This window comes from Copidosoma floridanum, unplaced genomic scaffold (genome assembly GCF_036245765.1).
Source record: "Copidosoma floridanum isolate Cflo_tuat_1 unplaced genomic scaffold, Cflo_Japanese_pri ptg000030l, whole genome shotgun sequence".
In the NCBI taxonomy this organism is placed as follows: Eukaryota; Metazoa; Arthropoda; class Insecta; order Hymenoptera; family Encyrtidae; genus Copidosoma; species Copidosoma floridanum.
The window spans coordinates 23,140,902-23,162,803 of NW_028321907.1; the positions used below are offsets into that span (position 1 = coordinate 23,140,902).

Below are 21,902 nucleotides of genomic sequence, written 5' to 3' on the forward strand. Positions count from 1 at the left end.
GGCGGGATTGCGGATTACATCACCAGTAAATCGACAGTAGCGCCCCCAACCACGCAACGTTGTCACGACTTACATTTGTAACTGCTGGCGGCGATTGCGGATTACCCTGACACCCTATACTTGCAAGTATGCCGGAATGCGTATCTCTATTCGGGTACTGTGTCGTCTGCTTTGTTTGGTATAACTTCAAGCCCAGCATCAGCGTCATCTAACGGGATTCGCACTTTCGGGTTTCGGGTTTCGGGTTTCCAAAAGGTCCGAAGAAAGGAGAGAATAAGTATTAGAGAATATAACACAGAGCCTGCAAGATTGGAAATTAGTCAAATCCAGCGGTATATATATAGCCGGGTGAACCATCACCTTAAAAAAAAAAAAAAAAACACGCGAAGACGTGAGGTTAGTGAATCAAACTTCAAGATAATAGTAATTTGGTAACTCTCGTCGGTGCTTTAACTTCTACAAGAATAAACTTCGAAAATCGGAAGAAAATGTTGACTCCACGATTTGAATTGGCACAAACAGACGATGACATTATGTTCGTCATTCATGCTCCTTATGCTAATATTAAGGATACTATGGTCGAAGTAGATGGGAGTGATTTTCGATTTTACTCTACTCCCTATTATCTAAGGTTAATCAGAGTGGTTTCATATATGTTCTGATGTCTTGTTCTTACCCATCATTATCACTTTTAGGTTGAATCTTCCTGGGGAGATCATCGAGAATGATGCTTCTAGTGGTAAGTATGACTGTGACAAGGGAGACTTTACGTTTAAGTTTTCTAAAGCTCAAAAGGGTGAGTTCTTTAAAAATTTGGACATGATTACTACTCTGCTGGCACCTTCAAAAATAAAAGATAAATTACTGCCTAAGGTCGAGGTCATAGGTAAGTATTAAACTTTTGCACGTTTATTTGAATAGAGTATAGTTACATAACTTTGTTTCTTCTACTTGTAAACGTCACTTATTCATGATTTTAGCTAATCCTTGTGCTGTCTTGAATGCTGAAACTTCTGAAAATGCAGCAGAATTTAATGACACCATTGATGCTGGTATGGATAACCTTTCGAAGGAATTAAAAAATGAGTGGTACACAGAACAAACTCCAGAAGCAGATAACATTCAAATAGTGCTGCAGTCTCCAAGCTATGGATTTGGGAACAAAATTTCTGGGGCTCTCGCTGCTTTTGAAGTTGGTGCAATCCAAGCTATTTCTTTTAACCAACTAATTTTCTATTACATTTATCTAGCTGCTTTAAGTATTTGAATTACTTATAACAAAATATTTACAATTGCTAATCCATTCAGGAAGCATGGATCAAAGAGATAATAGATTTACCATTACCAGATAAAACGTTGCCAAAAGATAGGCAAAAATTAAGAGAAATTAATGAAGTTCTTAGTTTTGACGAGGATCATTACATGTTTGATTTAATGACACCCGAAGAATATGCCGTCTCTGCTATGAGTTATGTTTGTGAGTGGGAAAAACTTGTGGAAGATGACGTGTGTTTCAGCAATGAGGAAAAAGATTTACTTAAAGAATTACCAAATAAAGATTACTTACTAGACAGTACTGAAGTAAATATGATTTTATATGGTATGGTAGATATTTTATTTGCCAGTTGTTACAACTGCCGAATTACAGAGGGGGAAAATAATACTGAGAGTGGTTGGATATTGACAAAACTGAGTTCAACTCTATCATGGTTTCAGGTATGACTATTATTTATGGGTATACATTTTTTAATATGCTTAATTAACTTTATGTTATTGCTAGAGTTTTACAGATATACGTGATGTTATTTTAAGTAGTGTAAGACGTTCTTTGTGCTTTCCACTTGTGAGGAATTGGAATTTTTCCATGAAAGTATTTGAGGACGTACAAAAAGTAATTAAATTAGGTAAAGCTTTAAATTATAAGTCACATTTAATTTCATGTTTGTTCATTTTTACGTCTACGACACTTAGGTAAGAAATATGTATTGAAGCGTTTTTGTGACATTTATTCAATTCTTAATAATTCCAATGAACCAAGATACATCTTCAATCAATTGTACATTAAGGATTACTTAATATGGTTACAACAAGTACCAAGTTCAAGAGTACAAGAAATAGGTTTTTTATTGGAAAATGTAAGTAAATAGCCACAAATTATTCTCTTTTTATTTACTCCGAGTTGATGCAGAGGTTGCGCCCCTTGCAGTAGATATTTAAAAAAAAATTTTTACGTAAACAAACGGTTTAGAGCATACACACAAGCACATAGCTATTTATTATAGTGATTGACTTACTGTGGATATTTACACTTCCCTTTTCCTTTATTTAATGAACTTAAGTATATCGCTTTACATAATGCATTGTATTAGAGGTGTAAACCGACTCCTAGCGCCCCTAGCGTATTTAATCTGAACTCGAGTAGGGTCAAGCCGTCACTGATTTAAATTTTAAGGGAATTGTCTTGGTAAGTATTTTGATACCAAAAAGTGTGTGCTGCCTACAGCAGACTTGGGTCCAATCTGCTTGGTTATATACCACCTTTATATCTACTAATTTTTACGATCAACAGATTTTGGAAATTTATGTAAGATTATTTCTACTTCGGAACTTTTTTTTTTTAAACAGTTGGGGACACAGCATTTACAAACACTCGTCATTATTAAGGACGTTCGTACAATTAGAGAGCAAATGTAGAGAGTGCAGTGAGGGGGGAGCGAGCTTGTGGCAGCGCCGGCAATTATTTTGAATGCATTTGTATACCAATGCATAGGCGTCTGACACTGTTTTTTTTATTTATCTGCAAAAGTAACTTGTCGATCTCTCTAAAGATCGAGAATAAGACCAGTATTTTGGTATTGCGTCATCCAAAAAAAATTGGAAAAATTCTAGATACCATTTTCTTATAAATTCCATTTTTGTGACTCCTCCATAAGGTTACGTGTTAAATTAAAGTTTTTTCAACATTCAATATTTAAAAAACGGTGTGGTGAAACGATCTCAAATTTTACATGTAACTTTCTCACATCATTCGAGCATCCTGTTGAAATTTCAGGAAGATCGTACAGAAAACGCTATGTGTGATGAACATCCTTAAATCAGTCTTATAACGTTACTTGACCGAAGACAATAAAAACCAAACATTAAATTTAGCTTTGACATTTTTCATGTGTTCTAATCATTGGCGGCTAGACCCAACTCGAGTTCAGATAAAATACGCTAGGGGCGCCAGGAGTCGATTTACACTTCCAATATGCTACACGCTACTATCACAGTTTATATTAGGATTATGCCTCTACCACGTGACCTCAGTATATATATGACTAATATAGAGGAGAAGTAACACAGGTCTTATGGGAGGAATTTTGTTTTTATTTTTTTTTTCGCACTTAAAAAGATATTGATCTTAAAAAGGTTGTTAATTCCATATTACTGACATAATGAGAGTTACGTAGTTATTTTTTCCTTTGATGAATTCGTTCATGAAGGTTGAAACAGCGTTTTGAACGTATACGAAGTGCCGTTTAACCCTACTTTGAGCTGTTTGTTTATCTCTGAGCATCAGCAGCAGTAGGGTTAAACGGCACTCCGTATACGTTCAAAGCGCTGTTTCAACCTTCATAAACGAATTCACCAAAGGAAAAAAATTACTACTTAACTCTCATAATGTCAGTAACATGGAATTAACAACCTTTAAAAGCTCAATATCTTTTTAAGTGCGAAAAAAAATAAAAACAAGATTCCTCCCATAAACCTGTGTTATTTCTCCTCTATATTAGTCATATACTATATACTGAGGTCACGTGGTAGAGGCATAATCCCAATAGTTGCGATGCTCAATGCTGTGAGAGCGTCCAGAATTTGATCTATGTCACCATGTTCTTGATTGTGTCTTTCGCGTTTTTTTGAATTAAAAAATTTCAGCAATATTAGAATATTTAAGTAATAAACTGAAAATATTACAGGTCAGTTATAATATTTATCAAATGACTATTTTCAGGCCGACGATCAGCTATTGTTATCAGAGCCCAGTAGAAATGCTTAAGAACGTTTCAAATATTTTTAATTTTTCGCGATTTGCCGCCATGTTCTTGATTGTGTCAGTCTGTATATATGTACTGAGAAAAGTCTGAACGCTCTGACAGCATTAAGTGTCGCAACTGTATAAACTGTGCCACTATCCCGGATCGTCCTTGTTCCTCTAACCTGCTTGTCACAAACAGCCATTTATAGACAAAAAAAATGTAGACCCAAGGGTAGTCAAGAATCTAAACCAACTGCCACTCCCACTAGATTTGAGAAACGAGTTACTAAGAATCTAAAGAAATGCCATATGTTCAATTTCATAAACCAGCCGCAACTTAAACCAACAGAGAGAAAACATACAGTTGTTTTCCACAAGTGCTATTTGTGGTAAGATTAGAATTTATCTTCTCCCCATTAATCGACTTTCAAAAAAATAGACCCTCCGCACAAAAGCAAAACCGAGTCACAACTTCGCCAATTTGTTTTTTACAACATATCATATCCAATGCTCTAGTTGCGGCAGTTTTCGGACTTAATAATAGGGGAAAAAGTACCTTTCCGCGCTGCTCATTTAACGCTGATCTTATTTATAATGATCATAGTAGATAATAGATAAGGCATTGTAAGGCTCTGTTGGGAAATGATACGTTGGTTAAGTTTTTGGTTGGTACCTACCCCCCCCCCCCTTTGGCTTAACCAACCGACCGTGTGTTCGCACATGAAAACAAAAGTTAATTAGCTGATCACGTTTTGGCGCACTTTGAGCGCTTTTAAGGTGGCTCCTCACTATAAATCCCACAAGAAGAGTAAGCATACTGCAACACAGCTTTTCATTGGCTGTGGAGGTTCTTGACTAAAAATGGATAGGTACCTATAGTCCCTTCAAAAAAAGTTTAGTCACATCTACACCGTTGACCTATATCGTACAATACAGTGACCCGAGCAGACGTAGGTATACAAATCTGACAACATAACCCTTGTATGTAAATAATACTAAGCTGACGATAAGTACCTAAAAATAAGCCACGGGTGACCAAAGACAAAAAAACTTTAGAAAAAATCTACAAGTTATTTATTAGTGACGAGTAAATACAACCGTGTCCTAACTTTATCGTGACATATTCTATTAATTTTATCTATTAGTCAAAAAAGTACATAAGTCAGCCCCGCATTAAATTATTTTCTTAATTCAGCGTCTCATTTATTTTTATTATAATTACGATTCCCCACAACTCCTATTCATTTAACGTACAACTTTCTGACCAATTCAAACTACGCGGGCTACCGCTCTTCGGTGTAGCAGACGCCCCACACTTTTCATCTGTTCCATGACTTGCACAGTTATCTACTATTTTCACAAAATATCCTATAAAACCCATGGTATTGTCCAAGTACCTGAATGTCGTTGGAAAGATTCTGATTTCTTCTATCTGCTACATAGTTTTCTATTAAGAACTACAGTACCTTTGCTGAGATATCACACAACCTGCTCCACCAATTTGACGACCCTCCATAAGAGGCCATGTTACAGAGTCTATTTTCCAGTTAGTTTTTTTCAACAATTTTGGTGGTGACGAGGTCTAAAATTTTGGGAAAAGACTCCTTGCACCTTCAAGAATCATCCTTTAAAATATCATTTAATACTCCAGTGTTTTGATTTAGTGAGGAGCCACCTTAAGTGGTTCAAGAGGACTTGAAAGCACTCAAAGTGCCTCGAAACGTGATTAGCTGATAAACTTTTGTTTACTTATGCGAATACTGTGACACGGTCGGTTACTTACGTCAGTGGAGGTAGGTACCAACCTAATACTTAACCAACGTATCATTTCCGAACGGATCCTAAATACGATTACAGATAAAATTAGAGTAACTATAGAGTTGATAACCTAGAAAACTGATCTTCATAGATAATGCTACCGGTACTAAGACTCTAGTATATGAAATAAGAGAATGGTTTATATGCACAAAAGTATACATACATATGTAGTCCGCAGTGCATATGCATAGTTTCTCACACAAACTGTTCTCACATCTCATTGGCTAGAGTCTAAGTACCGGTTTCGCCATCTGAGATTAGTTTGTCAGCTCGTTAACCTCATTTTTTTGGAAGTCGATTTTAAAATAAAAGATAAATTCTAATCTTGCCGCAAAACAGCACTATTGAAACAACTTTTCATTTAAATTAGTTTGCTAAAGTTGCGGCTGGTTTATAAAAACGACTGTATGACACTACTTTAATCAACACAGAACCGTAGAGATATCAGTATAAGGTCGCTATGGTTCGCAAACTCAGCATAGATGGCGTACTGAAGCTAAGAGAAAAATGGCATCACATTGACACAAATGTAGTATTAATGATCTAACGTCAGCGTGACGGATATCTTGTCACAAAAGTAACTCCACATTACCGTATACCTTTGTCACTTATGGGGTGTGTTCCAGTAACACTCTCCGACAACTTAATTATGTCTTACGAAGTCTTGCGTCATGTTTAAGTTATAGGTAAGTTGTCGGAAAGCGCTACTGGAACACACGTATAGCCGTTAGCCGTAGTGTGTCAGTGACGCCATTTTTCTCTTAGCTACAGCACGCCATCTATGCAGAGTTTGATAATCGTAGGGACCTTATAGAGAGAATAGGCAATGTAGAAAAGAGACAGATACCCACGTTCAATGTCGTGTCTCCTTCTACGTGTACTTCAGCGCTGTACATAAGAACGAGAAGTCTTTATTTGTTATATGTCTATGGCTCCAGTGCAGACCCCACTTGTCTAAGCCACCCAGCAAATATTTTGTTTGAAGATTTCTTATAGATGTCTTCAAGGCAACGAATGTTCACCTGAAAGCTATCTTTGATGTCGTAAATCCAACAGACGTCTTTCTGGTGGACATTCGCCGCCTAGAAGACGTTTATAAGAAATTTTCAAACAAAATTTTTGCTGGGCAATTACAGTGATCAGCAAGAAAGAGTCGTAGAGAACTATAGGCTATAGCCCTATAGTTTTATCTATGTCTTTCTTTGCCAATATCGCAAGATTTGAGTTTTTGCTCTATGCTCATATTTTTATGCTCTTTACTCTTAACTAGAGTAATATATGACAAAAATATTTTGAATGTCTACGAATCATGAGGTTTGTAGTTTCTGGTGAGAGTGGTGGTTGGTTAAGATTTTCTTCCACCCTTGCGTTTCAGCTTTTAGTCTATTTCCACGCAAGAACTTTTGTCAAATATCTAATACAGGGTACGTTTTTTTTTTGTAGTCGGTCGATTCATCGTTCGGTTTAATTCCTCTAGAATGCATCTCTGTATACATGGTGAGTATAGGTATACTTTCTTAAAGAATTGGACCGACTGACTACAAAAAAAACGTACCCATGGCAGTGTGCCGAGATCGTGCTGAGAACTCGCGCACACTTGTGCGCAGCCGGCCTCTGATTGGCCGAGCGACTGCGCGTCGTTTGAACGTCCAAAACTCAAAGACACAGCGCTCAAAGCCCGAACACATGAAACCCAAATGCCTAATCCCCAACGACCCAGTGCGCTTACTTGGCCGCACTATCATTTTATTTATTAATAAGAACAATCTCAAGCGGCTAATCCCCAACGACCCAGTGCGCTTACTTGGCCGCACTATCATTTTATTTATTAATAAGAACAATCTCAAGCAGCTAATCCCCAACGACCCAGTGCGCTTACTTGGCCGCACTTTTATTTTATTTATTACTAAGAAAAATCTCAAGCGGCTAATCCGCAACGACCCAGTGCGCTTACTTGGCCGCACTTTTTTTTATTTATTAATAAGAACAAAGGGAATCAGCCGCTTGAGATTTTTCTTATTAATAAATAAAATAAAAGTGCGGCCAAGTAAGCGCACTGGGTCGTTGGGGATTAGCCGCTTGAGATTTTTCTTATTAATAAATAAAATGATAGTGCGGCCAAGTAAGCGCACTGGGTCGTTGGGGATTAGCCGCTTGAGATTTTCCTTACCAATAAATAAAAAAAAGTGCGGCCAAGTAAGCGCACTGGGTCGTTGGGGATTAGCCGCTTGAGATTTTTCTTATTAATAAATAAGATGATAGTGCGGCCAAGTAAGCGCACTGGGTCGTTGGGGATTAGCCGCTTGAGATTGTTCTTATTAATAAATAAAATGATAGTGCGGCCAAGTAAGCGCACTGGGTCGTTGGGGATTAGTCGCTTGAGATTTTTTTTATTAATAAATAAAAAAAAGTGCGGCCAAGTAAGCGCACTGGGTCGTTGGGGATTAGCCGCTTGAGATTGTTCTTATTAATAAATAAAAAAAAGTGCGGCCAAGTAAGCGCACTGGGTCGTTGGGGATTAGCCGCTTGAGATTGTTCTTATTAATAAATAAAAAAAAGTGCGGCCAAGTAAGCGCACTGGGTCGTTGGGGATTAGCCGCTTGAGATTTTTCTTATTAATAAATAAAAAAAAGTGCGGCCAAGTAAGCGCACTGGGTCGTTGGGGATTAGTCGCTTGAGATTGTTCTTATTAATAAATAAAAAAAAGTGCGGCCAAGTAAGCGCACTGGGTCGTTAGGGATTAGCCGCTTGAGATTGTTCTTATTAATAAATAAAATGATAGTGCGGCCAAGTAAGCGCACTGGGTCGTTGGGGATTAGCCGCTTGAGATTGTTCTTATTAATAAATAAAAAAAAGTGCGGCCAAGTAAGCGCACTGGGTCGTTGGGGATTAGCCGCTTGAGATTGTTCTTATTAATAAATAAAAAAAAGTGCGGCCAAGTAAGCGCACTGGGTCGTTGGGGATTAGCCGCTTGAGATTGTTCTTATTAATAAATAAAAAAAAGTGCGGCCAAGTAAGCGCACTGGGTCGTTGGGGATTAGCCGCTTGAGATTTTTCTTATTAATAAATAAAAAAAAGTGCGGCCAAGTAAGCGCACTGGGTCGTTGGGGATTAGTCGCTTGAGATTGTTCTTATTAATAAATAAAAAAAAGTGCGGCCAAGTAAGCGCACTGGGTCGTTAGGGATTAGCCGCTTGAGATTGTTCTTATTAATAAATAAAATGATAGTGCGGCCAAGTAAGCGCACTGGGTCGTTGGGGATTAGCCGCTTGAGATTGTTCTTATTAATAAATAAAAAAAAGTGCGGCCAAGTAAGCGCACTGGGTCGTTGGGGATTAGCCGCTTGAGATTGTTCTTATTAATAAATAAAATAAAAGTGCGGCCAAGTAAGCGCACTGGGTCGTTGGGGATTAGGCATTTGGGTTTCATGTGTTCGGGCTTTGAGCGCTGTGTCTTTGAGTTTTGGACGTTCAAATGACGCGCAGTCGCTCGGCCAATCAGAGGCTGGCTGCGCACAAGTGTGCGCGAGTTCTCAGCACGATCTCGGCACACTGACCCATGGGTGTGTACACAGAAGGCGCATCGTTTGTATCAGCTTTAGGCTGCAGTCACATGGTGCGCAATAGAGCGAGCAGGATCATAGACACATGAGAAAGATAGACTGCTCGCTTTTATGTACGGCGCTGGGTCCGTACCATATAACTATTTTTCTGTATACTGCCCTATGTTATAACATAGGCCCGTGAAGCAAAAAAAAGTTATATGGTACGGCCCCTGAAGCACAAGTAGAAGAAGACACAACATCGAACGTAGGTATCTACCTCTCTCGCATATTCCCGCCTTTGGCAATCTGTAAGAGAGACAGATATCCACGTTTGATTTTGTCTTCTTTTACTTGTGCTTCAGCGCTGTACATAAGAACGAGCAGTATATTTTTCTTATGTATATGGTCTATTGCGCCGCGCAATAATTGATGAAGCCGCTTATGGGGACGACTCTATCCTGCACTCTCTATTGCTCTCCATGTGACATGTGACGGCAGCCTTACAGTGGGTCGAGATACAGTGCGGTGAATACGGTCACGGAGTGTTGATTGACTCCGCTATTTTCAACACCTCTCACTCTTTCCCAGTAAATAAGATATAGAGAGCTGAGATAAGTTGGAAGAGTGCCAGCCTATGTTAAGTGTTTAATAGTGTTGGGTGAGGAAGATATGATTTTGCATTTTTATCACTAGGACCTATACATAGCAACAGATCCTAGTGAAAATAATGCAAAAGCTAAATAGGAAGAGGGAAGAGGCCAGTGGTTATCCCCAAATGTGACTGGCAAACTTGCGGGAAATTTAAATTGGCTACATGGAGCAAGACGCAAATCCCCAGATAACTCGATACAATTTCATGCACAATAACTTAATAAACTAATCCCAAGCTATTTAACCCAATAACCCAAAGGGCTGATAAGCAGCCTCATATGTTTGAATGACTAATATAAACTTATTACTTAACAAAGCAAGCGCCAATCCCCACACGACCGATAGCACTTACGTGGTGCGTTGATTATTTATGATTAATAAAATAATAATGCAAGCGCCTATCCCCACACAACCCAGGGCACTTACTAGTCATTCTAATTATTTTTGATTAATAAAATAATAACGCAAGCGCCCATCCCCACACAACCAGGGGCGTTTATTGGTCGCTTACTTAATTTACTATAAATTAAATAATAACACAAGCGCCAATCCCCACACAACCCGGGGCGCTTACTGGCTGCTTTAATTATTGATAATATAAAATACTAACGCAAGCGCCTATCCCCACACAATCCGGGGTCGCTTATTGGTCACTTACTTAATTTACTATAAATAAAATAATAACGCAAGTGCCTATCCCCACACAACCCGGGGCACTTGCTGGTCGTTTTAATTATTTATCATAAATAAAATAATAACGCAAGCGCCTATCCCCACACAACCAGGGGTGGTTACTGGTCACTTTAATTATTTAAAATCAATTGAATAATGCAAGCCTCCCGGTTCATGTAAGGATTAGCGTTCACATTATTCTATTAATTGTAAATAATCAAGCGACCAGTAGGCGCCCCATTTTGTATGGAGATAGGTGCTTGCATTATTATTTTATGAATCAGAAATAATTAAAGTAACCAATAAGTGCCGCAGGTTGTGTGGGGATAGGCGCTTGTATTATTATTTTATCAATCGTTAATAATTAAAACGACCAGTAAGCGCCCTGAGTTTAATGTGGATAGGCGCTTGCGTTACTATTTTATTAATCATAAATAATCAACGCAACCAGTAAGTGCTTTGGGTCGTGTGGGGGTTGGCGCTTGCTTTGTTAATGAATAATTACTATTACTCATTCAAACTTATGAGGCTGCTATTTGGCCCGTTGAGTTATTGGGTTAAATAGCTTGGGATAAGTTCATTAAGTTATTATGCATGAAATTGTGTCGAGTGATCTGGAGATTTGCGTCTTGCTCCATATTCGCTCCGAGCCGATGCAGAGGTTGCGCCGCCTCTAGCCAAAATCAGGCAAAATTTCTTGCATGTAAACAAACGGCTTAGAGCATATATACATGCGTACAGCTGCTTGTGATTGGCACTTGGCAGGCTAGAGAGAGAACGACGATCCTCTCCTGCTGTCTTATTCAGCCAATCACAAGCAGCTATACGCATGTATATATGTTCTAAACCGTTTGTTTACATGCAAGAAATTTTGCCTGATTTTGGCTAGAGGGGGCGCAACCTCTGTATCGGCTCGGAGCGAATAGCCAATTTGAATTTCCCGCAAGTTTGCCAGTCACATTTGGTGGGAACCACTGGCCTCCTTCCTCCTCCTATTTAGCTCTCGCATTTTTCTCACTAGCATCTGTAGCTATATATAGGTCCTAGTGAAAAAAATGCAAAATCATATCCTCCTTACCCAACACTGATGTTAAAGAGTGTGCAGATGTTTCGGCGCTGATTTGAGCACCAATCCATCGTGGCCAGCAGAGGAACCATGCACATGCACGGAAGATTGTTGTTACCAGAATAAGCTATACCAAAAGTGATAAGCATAGAAAAATAACGTACAGGTCTTGAGATTTCTACAACCAGTCTCACATTTTGACATACTTATCTGGATCACCGAAAAACCTGTGACTAGTCGGTTTTATAACTATACTAATACAAGTTTTTCAATAGCTTTGGTACAGGATTTTTCTGTACCATGGATAGTCTATTAAATTTGTATACTGCGCATGGCTTTCTACTGTATTGTCTACCGCGCACAGTACGTGCGCTTATAATATACAGTAGAGATATGTATGTATATATGTATGCATACTTGCGTACATGTATGGGATTGTCATTGTTATTATGGCTCAATATGTAAATTGTTCTTTGCGAGTGAAAACCAATTATTATACGCAACAGGAAAGTGACTACAAGTGCCTACTGCACTTATCATTACATCTTGTTAGATTCGTATCAATGTATTGAACTTTATATTGTGTTGTGGTGGATATACTAAAATCCTAACCCCTTTAACTTTTACAGCTACGTATGTATGTATGTATGTATGTATATATATATATATATATATATATATATATATATATATATATATATATATATATATATATTTATATATATATATACAGCATGATATGTAACGGTGGCATTTCCCGAGAACCGCGTGTAGAGCAATTTTTTTTGACGCGAACCCCGTTGGAATTAATTTTTTAGGGCAAATAGCTTTTGAATGGGAGCCGATTGAAAATACGTTCCAAACTACCCCTAAATGGGGTTGGAAAGCTATAGCGCGCCCGCATAAACTCGCGACGTTGCCACATTGTTATTGGAGCTTAGTCGGTAAGCAGTGAGAACTATATCCATGTGCGCACGCAAGAGCGTCAGCTACTGCTGGTAACTTGAAGGTTGAATGTAAAAATTTTTACCTTAAGGTAAATATTGTCTGCTCCTTATGTTGTCAGTTGTTTATCCATCACGCGCTTACTGTCTTTCTCACTCTCATGTTGGACAAAAACATCTTTAAATTTTATACTTAAGTAATGTTACCTCGAATGAAAGTAAAATACCATATCAGTAGGGATTTGTCCACTTTACACGATAGTGTTTTTGCAAAAATAGTCGAGCTCTTTTTTAAAAATATTGTTGTTAGGTATGTCTTGCTTACGTTCCCGGGTATGTCGTCTGTACACGATTTAGAACGAGTCCATTCATAAATTGCAATAATCAAGTACCCAGGAAGTACCCGGCAAGTTCCCGACGAAGTGCCCGCCAAGTCCCCGCCAAGTACCCGGGAAGTACCCGCCAAGTGCCCGGGAAGTACCCGAGGAAGTGCCCGGGAAGTACCCGCCAAGTGCCCGTGAAGTACCCGGGAAGTACCCGCCAAGTGCCCGTGAAGTACCCGGGAAGTACCCGGGAAGTGCCCAGGAAGTATCCGCCAAGTGCCTCGGAAGTACCCGCCAAGTACCCGGAAAGTGCCCGTGAAGTACCCGCCAAGTGCCCGGGAAGTACCAGCCAAGTGCCCGGGAAGTACCCGGGAAGTGCCCGTGAAGTACCCGCCAAGTGCCCGGGAAGTGCCCGGGAAGTACCCGAGGAAGTGCCCGGGAAGTACCCGCCAAGTGCCTGGGAAGTACCCGCCAAGTACCCGGGAAGTACCCGCCAAGTGCCCGGGAAGTTCCCGAGGAAGTACCCGCCAAGTGCCCGGGAAGTACCCGCCAAGTACCCGGGAAGAGCACGGGAAGTACCCGAGGAAGTGCCCGAGAAGTACCCGAGGAAGTGCCCGCCAAGTACCTGGGAAGTACCCGACTGTGTTGTACTAGGCGGGGATTTCCGGGGCACTTGGCGGGTACTTCCCAGGCACTTGGTGGGGACTTGGCGGGCACTTTCTCGGGCACTTCCCAGGTACTTGGCGGGCACTTGGCGGGTACTTCCCGGGCACTTGCCGGGTACTTCCCGGGTACTTGATTATTGCAATTTATGAATGGACTCGTTCTAAATCGTGTACAGACGACATACCCGGGAACGTAAGCAAGACATACTTAACAACAATATTTTTGACAAAGAGCTCGACTATTTTTGCAAAAACACTATCGTGTAGAGTGGACAAATCCCTACTGATATGGTATTTTACTTTCATTCGAGGTAACATTACTTAAGTATAAAATTTAAAGATGTTTTTGTCCAACATGAGAGTGAGAAAGACAGTAAGCGCGTGATGGATAAACAACTGACAACATAAGGAGCAGACAATATTTACCTTAAGGTAAAAATTTTTACATTCAACCTTCAAGTTACCAGCAGTAGCTGACGCTCTTGCGTGCGCACATGGATATAGTTCTCACTGCTTACCGACTAAGCTCCAATAACAATGTGGCAACGTCGCGAGTTTATGCGGGCGCGCTATAGCTTTCCAACCCCATTTAGGGGTAGTTTGGAACGTATTTTCAATCGGCTCCCATTTAAAAGCTATTTGCCCTAAAAAATTAATTCCAACGGGGTTCGCGTCAGAAAAAATCGCTCTACACGCGGTTCTCGGGAAATGCCACCGTTACATATCATGCTGTATATATATATACTGACATTCTGAATGCTCCCACTGGCTGACTAACTTTCTGTACTTGTACAGGAAAAACCCGTACCACGTATCGGATTTTGACGTACTAAGCATAAGGTTTAGCTATACTTAATAAGGTACTTTAAAGTATACTACCGTACCAAATATACCTGTACCAGTACACATTTTTCTTGTACAGAGTATCGAAAATACTTGTACTAACATATAGAACCTGCTTTTTTGGTAACAACAATCTTCCGTGCGTTTTCTATTGGCTGGCGGCTTGTAGGCTTGGCTCGCAGGAGGAGGTAAGGGGAGATGAGTGAGGGAGACATGAGAATCCAAATGTGTGCATCGGTGATGGAGAGAAGAGAAGCTAAACCTATATGTATATGCATACAACGGGCTATACATCTATAGCTATAGTTGTACACTACTCATACGGAAAAGAGCTGCGCGTAATGCTTTTCTCGCTTTTCCTTCCTAAAAGAAAGATAAGCTTTTTAAATGCAGTTGATCATTCGTTCAAGATTAAAAAGCTGTTACTTAATGCGTCAAATGATTTTTTTAGTCATGAATGGAAAAAAAAATTTCTTGGATCGTGTACCAATATTGGCAAAAAAAAATCTTTTTAGTAACTGGTAAAACAAAATACGTAAGTTATCATAAAAAAAAAAGTATGAAACATTCAAAGTAACGTTGTAATAAAAAAAAAAAAAAAATTTGCTCCAAGTGAGATTAGAACCCGGAGCCGCAAAACTAAAATCCACCCTCCTGCTCTAGCCATCTGAGCTATTAACGTTTAGGGTGTAATGAGACTAAAAGTTACATACGTTTATCGTAAAGTTTCGAAGCTTGAGATTTAATTTAAGCTTTATCGTATTATTGCCGTTAAGCTATGTATCAATGGTGAAAAAATATAAATTAACAAATAAGGATATCAGCGCAATCGGGCTTTCGGGTAAAGGTGTTCAGTATATTAGTAAATAATATTACTGACTACAAAAGATATTTGAGCGTACCTTGTCGTTGTGGTGAATGCCTTTATTTATTATTCAATAATTTCACTTATCATAAAAGTGAAGAACAATTGAGCGCACTGGATTATTGGGATGAAGGCGCTCGTTTATTAATAAAGCAAAATAATATACCAATTGCGTTGAGCTTCTCATTTTTTGAAAAATGAAAAAAAAATTGTTAATAACCTGACAATTATGTTTTTGTTTTTATAGTTGAACGAATGATCAACTGCATTTAAAAAGCTTATCTTTCTTTTAGGAAGGAAAAGCGAGAAAAGCATTACGCGCAGCTCTTTTCCGTATGAGTAGTGTACAACTATAGCTATAGATATGAAGCCCGTTGTATGCATATACATATAGGTTTAGCTTCTCCTCTCTCCTTCACCGATGCACACATTTGGATTCTCATGTCTCCCTCACTCATCTCCCCTTACCTCTTCCCGCGAGCCGAGCCTACAAGCCGCCAGTCAATAGAAAAAGTGTGTTTTCGTGCGTGATAAAGTATTTTTGAATAAGTAAAAAAAAAAACGAGAAATCATACACAATTTCAAGTTTTTTAAAAATAGTTGAAAAATACTTTAGGCCCTCAGTTTTACTGTTATCACACGGATGATACCGTCTACAGTGATCGATATATGTTGAAAAAATCTGATTTTAAACTAATTTTTATTCAAAATTTGTGAAAAGATTACAGCTGTAATTAATAGCTATATTTATAGCTGAATTTTATACATTATTATAGCTATTTTATAAGAAGTTATAGCTATAATTTATAGGTATAATTATAGCTACAAATTTTTAACTGAGACTGGCAATCTCCCTACTTATCTCTGATAGAGAGTATTCCAAAAGGCAGGGCACGCGTGCGCCTGGATCGATGCTTTTGGAGCGTTCCAAAAGCTAAAAATCGCAGGCGCGCGTCTACAGTGCAGATTTGTTATCGGCTGAGTAGATTTTAGGTAACTTTTGTGACGAGTCTGATATTATTAATGTGAAGGATCTTTTACAAACAAAAAACTTTAATTTAATTTAAATAACCTATGTATGTACAACACCTAATACATATACAATTCATACAATATATGTATGCATATCGATTTTATAAAGCTCCCTTCACAATATGTATCCTCTTATAAGTTAGAGCAGTTTAGGCGCACGCAATTTTAGCTTTTGGAACGCTCCAAAAGTGTGCGCCTGTGCGCTCTCTGTCTTTTGGAATACCCTCATACAGTTCTGTGCCTAAGTCATTGCAGGGCCTCTTCTATAATTGTGTTGCCCCTACGCACTGGCGCAGTGCAGCGACAGCATGATTGTAGAATGGCATTGTGGAGTGGTGTGATGTGAAATGTTACCATTTCAAATTGACCGTTAGTGACATTGGCGGCTATCCGCCACACTGATCCTCAACCCACTGTAATCAGCTTAGAGAAAATAGCTACGGCACAATTAAAGTTTTGAAAAAAATGCTTCTTAAGGTAAGCATTAAGAAAGAAGAGCTTGGATTAGACCTCGTGGAAATTGAAGAAGCCTGCAATTCGGTTAAAGATGATGCTTCAGTTATAGAAAGTAACCTGCATACTTTGTCAAGTGACCTGGACAAACTTGTTATTGACAATGGAAACAAGTATGCTGCTTTTTTATTGTTATAATTATTTATGAAATTTATCGAATTGCTTAGTGAGAGGTGCTTTTAATATATTGCCTTAGGTCAAAATATTTTAACTTTCCATCAACACCTGTCGAAAATAATTCAAGCAGCTCTTCCTCGACCAGTTTATGTGGCAGCAGTAGCAGCTCTGATAGAAGCACAACCAATGGTACTGATAATACCAGCAGCTTCAAGTCAACAAACAGCCATCTGATGCTTAACAACAGTGAACTCGATTCGGATGACGATGAACTTGACTGATATTTTAATAAAATGTGTGGAGCTATTTGTTATCACCAACTGTATAAAGCCTTAATTTCGGGTTCTCCGTTCATGTTTTTGAAAAATAATATAGATAATAAAAATTTTTAAAAAGTGTCTCACAAATTCGTTTATCCCATACTTTCTCAGCCAAGGCATGGTATAAAAAAGTATCCCTTTAGACCACTTTAAAAATTGTGTTCCTTTAGTAAAACAGTTAATAAGGGATAAATTATTAAAATTTTTACACTTAGAAAAATTAATAGTAATTTGTGAGATAACAACTTCCAAACACCATCAATATAATTGCTGATTTTGTTAAAAAGATTATACATTGCTATTCTAAGTAGGGGATTTAAAAAAACTTTACTATAAATTTTGAATGTCTTTCATCAGATTGCTGACTCCAACGCCACAAGGTACAAGGTGCGCTAGGTTTTTGCCACTAAACCATATAGACTAAAAGTTGGGGTACAGATGAAACAAAATAATACCGCCTCCCAATTTCACAAAAGTTAAAAAATCGTATAATTTGTGAAGATTCAGTGTTTTATATAAGCATATCAAAATTTTCAAATGCACAAAATGTATACCTGCCACCATAGGATCCAATTGATAAGGAATAAAGTTGTTACGATAAAGTGACATTCATGGCATAACTAGAATTTTTCTACTATCCAAAAATTGACTTTCAAGTACATGTAATTTAATGAAACTTAAGTGTTAGGTAACTTTGATGCGTTCAGTTAAGGTGGCTCCAGCGCCTAGTGCCGTATCAAAATGAGGAGACTAAAAATTAATCATTATTTTCTTTAAAATATGGTATAAAATTATCGTAGAGACTATTGTAAGCCATATTCTACATTTTATCTGTTACTTTAGTGAGTAAATATAAAAAAACAAAAAAGTTTTATGGTGCCCTAATTGATGAACTGTTACGGTACGCTCCTAAGTTCAAGAGTAGTAATACCTATATATATGTACTCTGCAGAATGCAGACAGCTGAGAGCTGACTTGCACTCGCAACTGTATACTTAGTCTCCGATTATTTAAAGATTTTATTCGATAACAAGACACTTTTCTCATGTCATCGAAAACTGCGTAATAATATGTACAAGATAGTATATTTTTTACACCTTACGGGTTATTTATATAAGTGCAGCAGTAGGTTGTATATCGCGTAAGCTTGCATTTCCTATCTAACCCGTCTTAAAACTACGATTTTGTAAGCATGATTTCTTACAATTTTCATCGTCAACCTTAATTTTTTTTAATACGAATAGAAAGATGGGAATTCAAAGAATATAATTCAATTTTATTAACCTCGGTTGGGTTATTTGTAATTTTAACATTGAGGTCACTGGAGCCACCTTAATATTTGTTAAAAATTACTGAAGCCTTTAATACAATGGCAATGAACAGTAATACTGTCTAGCAATCGTACTTCAACAAAATTAAATTAAGTAGTATTGCTTTTTGACAGGTATTGTATATAAATATTGTAATAAATGGATTAAAATAATGCTCTTACGTTTTCATTTACTTTTAACATGGCAAAGTATTAATGTATTTGATGTGAGGTTTGCGTGAAGTATCAGTCAGAAGTCAATATTACTTAAAATGATTTTGATAGGGTGACTCCGGCGTTAGGTGCTGTGCCGTACCTATAGATGTACACTATAGTGGGGGGGGGGGAGCATACGCTGTGCGCAACGAATGGTTATATCAGTGTTGGCTTCAAGATGGCGAAAAGTGGTCCCCCCACCACTCTCCCATCTAAGAAGAGTGGTGGGGGGACTTCTTTTTGGTCGCGGCTGCGCGACAGCCAAAAGCGTCGTCTGTTTCTGTTACCACAGCACAGCGGTTCTCAAATACTATAGTCACTAATGTATGATGTAGCTATATATATATACATGTGTGTATATAATATATGTACCAGCTGATTGTTGCGCGATATAGTGGTTAAGTGCTCTGTTGTCTGTTCTGTCATTCCTGTCTCCTGTACCGGTGCTGATAACTGAGATACCAAGAGCCAAGCCAACGTTAATGCTGGTACTTATAAGTACTGACCAATGGCTTGACCTTGACTTCTCTTCAACCAACTGTGGCCTTTTTTCACCAAGTCAAACGATGAGGTGAGCAAAGATACTACTGTTAGTGCTAGCAGTTTGACAAGTAGCTGCTAAGCAGATCTGACAAGTAAACTGCATATTTCAGTTATAAGCCCAACAGTGTTTGGTGAGTTGCAGTGCTTGTTTTTTTATTTTCTTTTTGTATACTTTTTTGTCTCTCTTAAATTAGTATATAAATCAAGCAGGACTTTAACGTGGGATTGCTAACAAATGAGTAATTCCCATAAGTTTCCAGTCACAAAGTTGTGATTTACTTTTCCTGCAATCAAATCAACCAAAACAAAAAAAAAACTTATCAAGAAGCAAGAGGTTTAAATTTTGTTTTATCAAGCACAATTTTGGAGGATAGTAAGAAAAATCAAGGGCTGATGAAGTTTGACAAGAAAATGTACCTGAATCTCTGAAATGATCGAATGGCTGTGAATTCCAGTTGCTTTAGAGGCTGTAGTAAAGAGTTTTTTAATAATTATTGTTCACAATGGAGGTACAGAGAAAAGTCACTCAACGCTCTCATGAAAACTTGGTGCCATGTGATGCTAATCACACAGTTAATAATAAAAATGAAGTTCAGACTTGCTCAAAGTTAACAAGTGCGCAGCTCATCATATTCCAAACATATAGTACAGTTGTGGCAGATGGTCTTTACGATTATTCAAATGAAGTAAATTATGAAGGTAAAGAAATTTCATGAAGCTGTAGATGTGACCTGGTCACCTCCAGTCCAGCAGCCCACCAACTTTCCAATTTTGCTGGCTGCAGTAACAGTTGCTCAGCAGTTGGATATCAGTTTTAGTATTGTAATGCCAGTTTGGATTTGTATTCTCTCAACCTGGAGGAGCCAGGCTGTATGATACGTACATCAAGATCAGTGTGCCAAGTGATCGAAGGTTTTGTCCTTTTTTTTATTCATGTGTACCTAAAATATTCGTAGTGTTGAGAAATTAAGTATGATAATTATAATTACCATCAAGATTTTACGAAATAATTTGGGGAGCTGGCGGAACGAATCCAGCTGGCATTATTGTGAGTTGCTATGATTGTGGAAAAATAATGATTCACTTTGCTGACAAGATGTTTGAGAACGACAGCAACTGTTTGATTAGCAGTCCCGACAAACACAAAGGTCCTGTGAGAGCACTGGACTTAAATCCATTTCAGTCTCATTTTCTAGCTACTGGTGCGACAGATAGTGACATTTATACTTTGTATATTAATTGGACAAATGAGCCTATGTCTCCTAGTTCCAAAAAAATTTACCACCTGAGGATGTACTAGATGAATCATGGAATACACGAGGTACGTTACATGGCAACATTTTTTTTTACACATTCATAATTGACATTAGAGCATTTTGTTGTTTACAGTGCAACACATTCTTGCTTCAACATTTTCACAGCGTTGTGTCATTTGAAGAAGAATTAAGCCATGGTAATACTCACCGATGCCAATTCAAGAGCCTCTATAAGCATTATCATCAGGAATTTTAACATAATAATTCTTCATCATTATTGAAATATAAGTGAGATGGAAATCAGTACACTGACATCCTGATATATAGTCACACAGCTGTCTCTTGCTTCAGAAGAGGATTAAACTCCAATTATTGAACTGTAGGATTTGAGATTTGCAACCACACCGTAAAAACATTCCAAAACCATCGAAGGAAAGTAATATCAATTGCCTGGAATCCTTATTATTCTGATCTCAGTTATGCAAAAGACAATAGAATTCTCTCTTGGAATCCTCATTTCGATATTCCAGTACGTAGCAGTTACATTTTTCTTGCAACTCTGTTTTTTATTGTGTGATGCTTATTTTTTATTACAAATCTTATTTTAGGGTGGTGATATTGTTGGCTAATTGGCTCAAACAAATCATGGAAACTTAAATGTGTCTTAGTGTCCTAGATGAGCTTGATTGGTTGTGAGTACTACTTCATATGGCCAGGCAATAGTATACTCTCTGTAAGGTGGAGCTGACCATTGATCTGCTGAAACGTTGAATAAAATGTTGATTTATTTCCTGGCATGGACCCATTCCCACAAGTCTCACCGATGATGCAAACAGAAGTATATTATGAAAATAATGCTGTAGAGTCCCCAGTCTCTGGTTTAATGGTAGCTAACTATGCGAATAATACCATAGTTGAAGTTATACCTTTTATTCAACTAACAATGAGAGTTGGAAACAAAAATAAATTAGTACCCGAACTAAATAATATACCAATTAAGTCAGACTATACACCTGAAATTCATGATCAAACTGATAAATTCCAACCACTCCAATAATTGTAATTAAAACGCTTCCAACTACTGTTCTCGTAATTTATGTAGCTCTACTAGAAAAAAGTAAACATTTGCAATTGACCAAATTGTTTAAAGAGATGCTACTTTAAAAAATTTAAGTATTAGTTACA

At 38.1% G+C, this 21,902-nt stretch overlaps 1 protein-coding gene and 1 long non-coding RNA gene across 3 annotated transcripts; both read left to right on the top strand.

Annotated features, from left to right (window-relative positions):
• The first annotated feature begins 201 nt into the window (after nt 1-201).
• LOC106640449 (protein SHQ1 homolog) lies at nt 202-17,416 on the top strand. 2 transcript variants are annotated; one of them, XM_089596531.1, is made up of 9 exons: nt 202-631; nt 696-739; nt 857-886; nt 981-1,192; nt 1,309-1,716; nt 1,781-1,904; nt 1,972-2,135; nt 16,921-17,069; nt 17,153-17,416. In XM_089596531.1, the coding sequence occupies exons 1-9, from the start codon at nt 489-491 to the stop codon at nt 17,352-17,354; spliced, it is 1,476 nt and encodes a 491-aa protein (XP_089452657.1). In that variant the 5' UTR covers nt 202-488; the 3' UTR covers nt 17,355-17,416. The 2 variants fall into 2 exon arrangements, with proteins under 2 accessions (XP_089452657.1, XP_014209987.2); XM_014354501.2 differs by having other exon boundaries at nt 696-886.
• A 1,838-nt stretch (nt 17,417-19,254) lies between these two features.
• On the top strand, nt 19,255-21,225 carry LOC149373562 (uncharacterized). Its single transcript, XR_016293360.1, has 3 exons — nt 19,255-19,592; nt 19,672-20,782; nt 20,851-21,225. It is a non-coding gene; the product is annotated as an uncharacterized LOC149373562 (long non-coding RNA).
• The last annotated feature ends 677 nt before the right edge of the window (nt 21,226-21,902 follow it).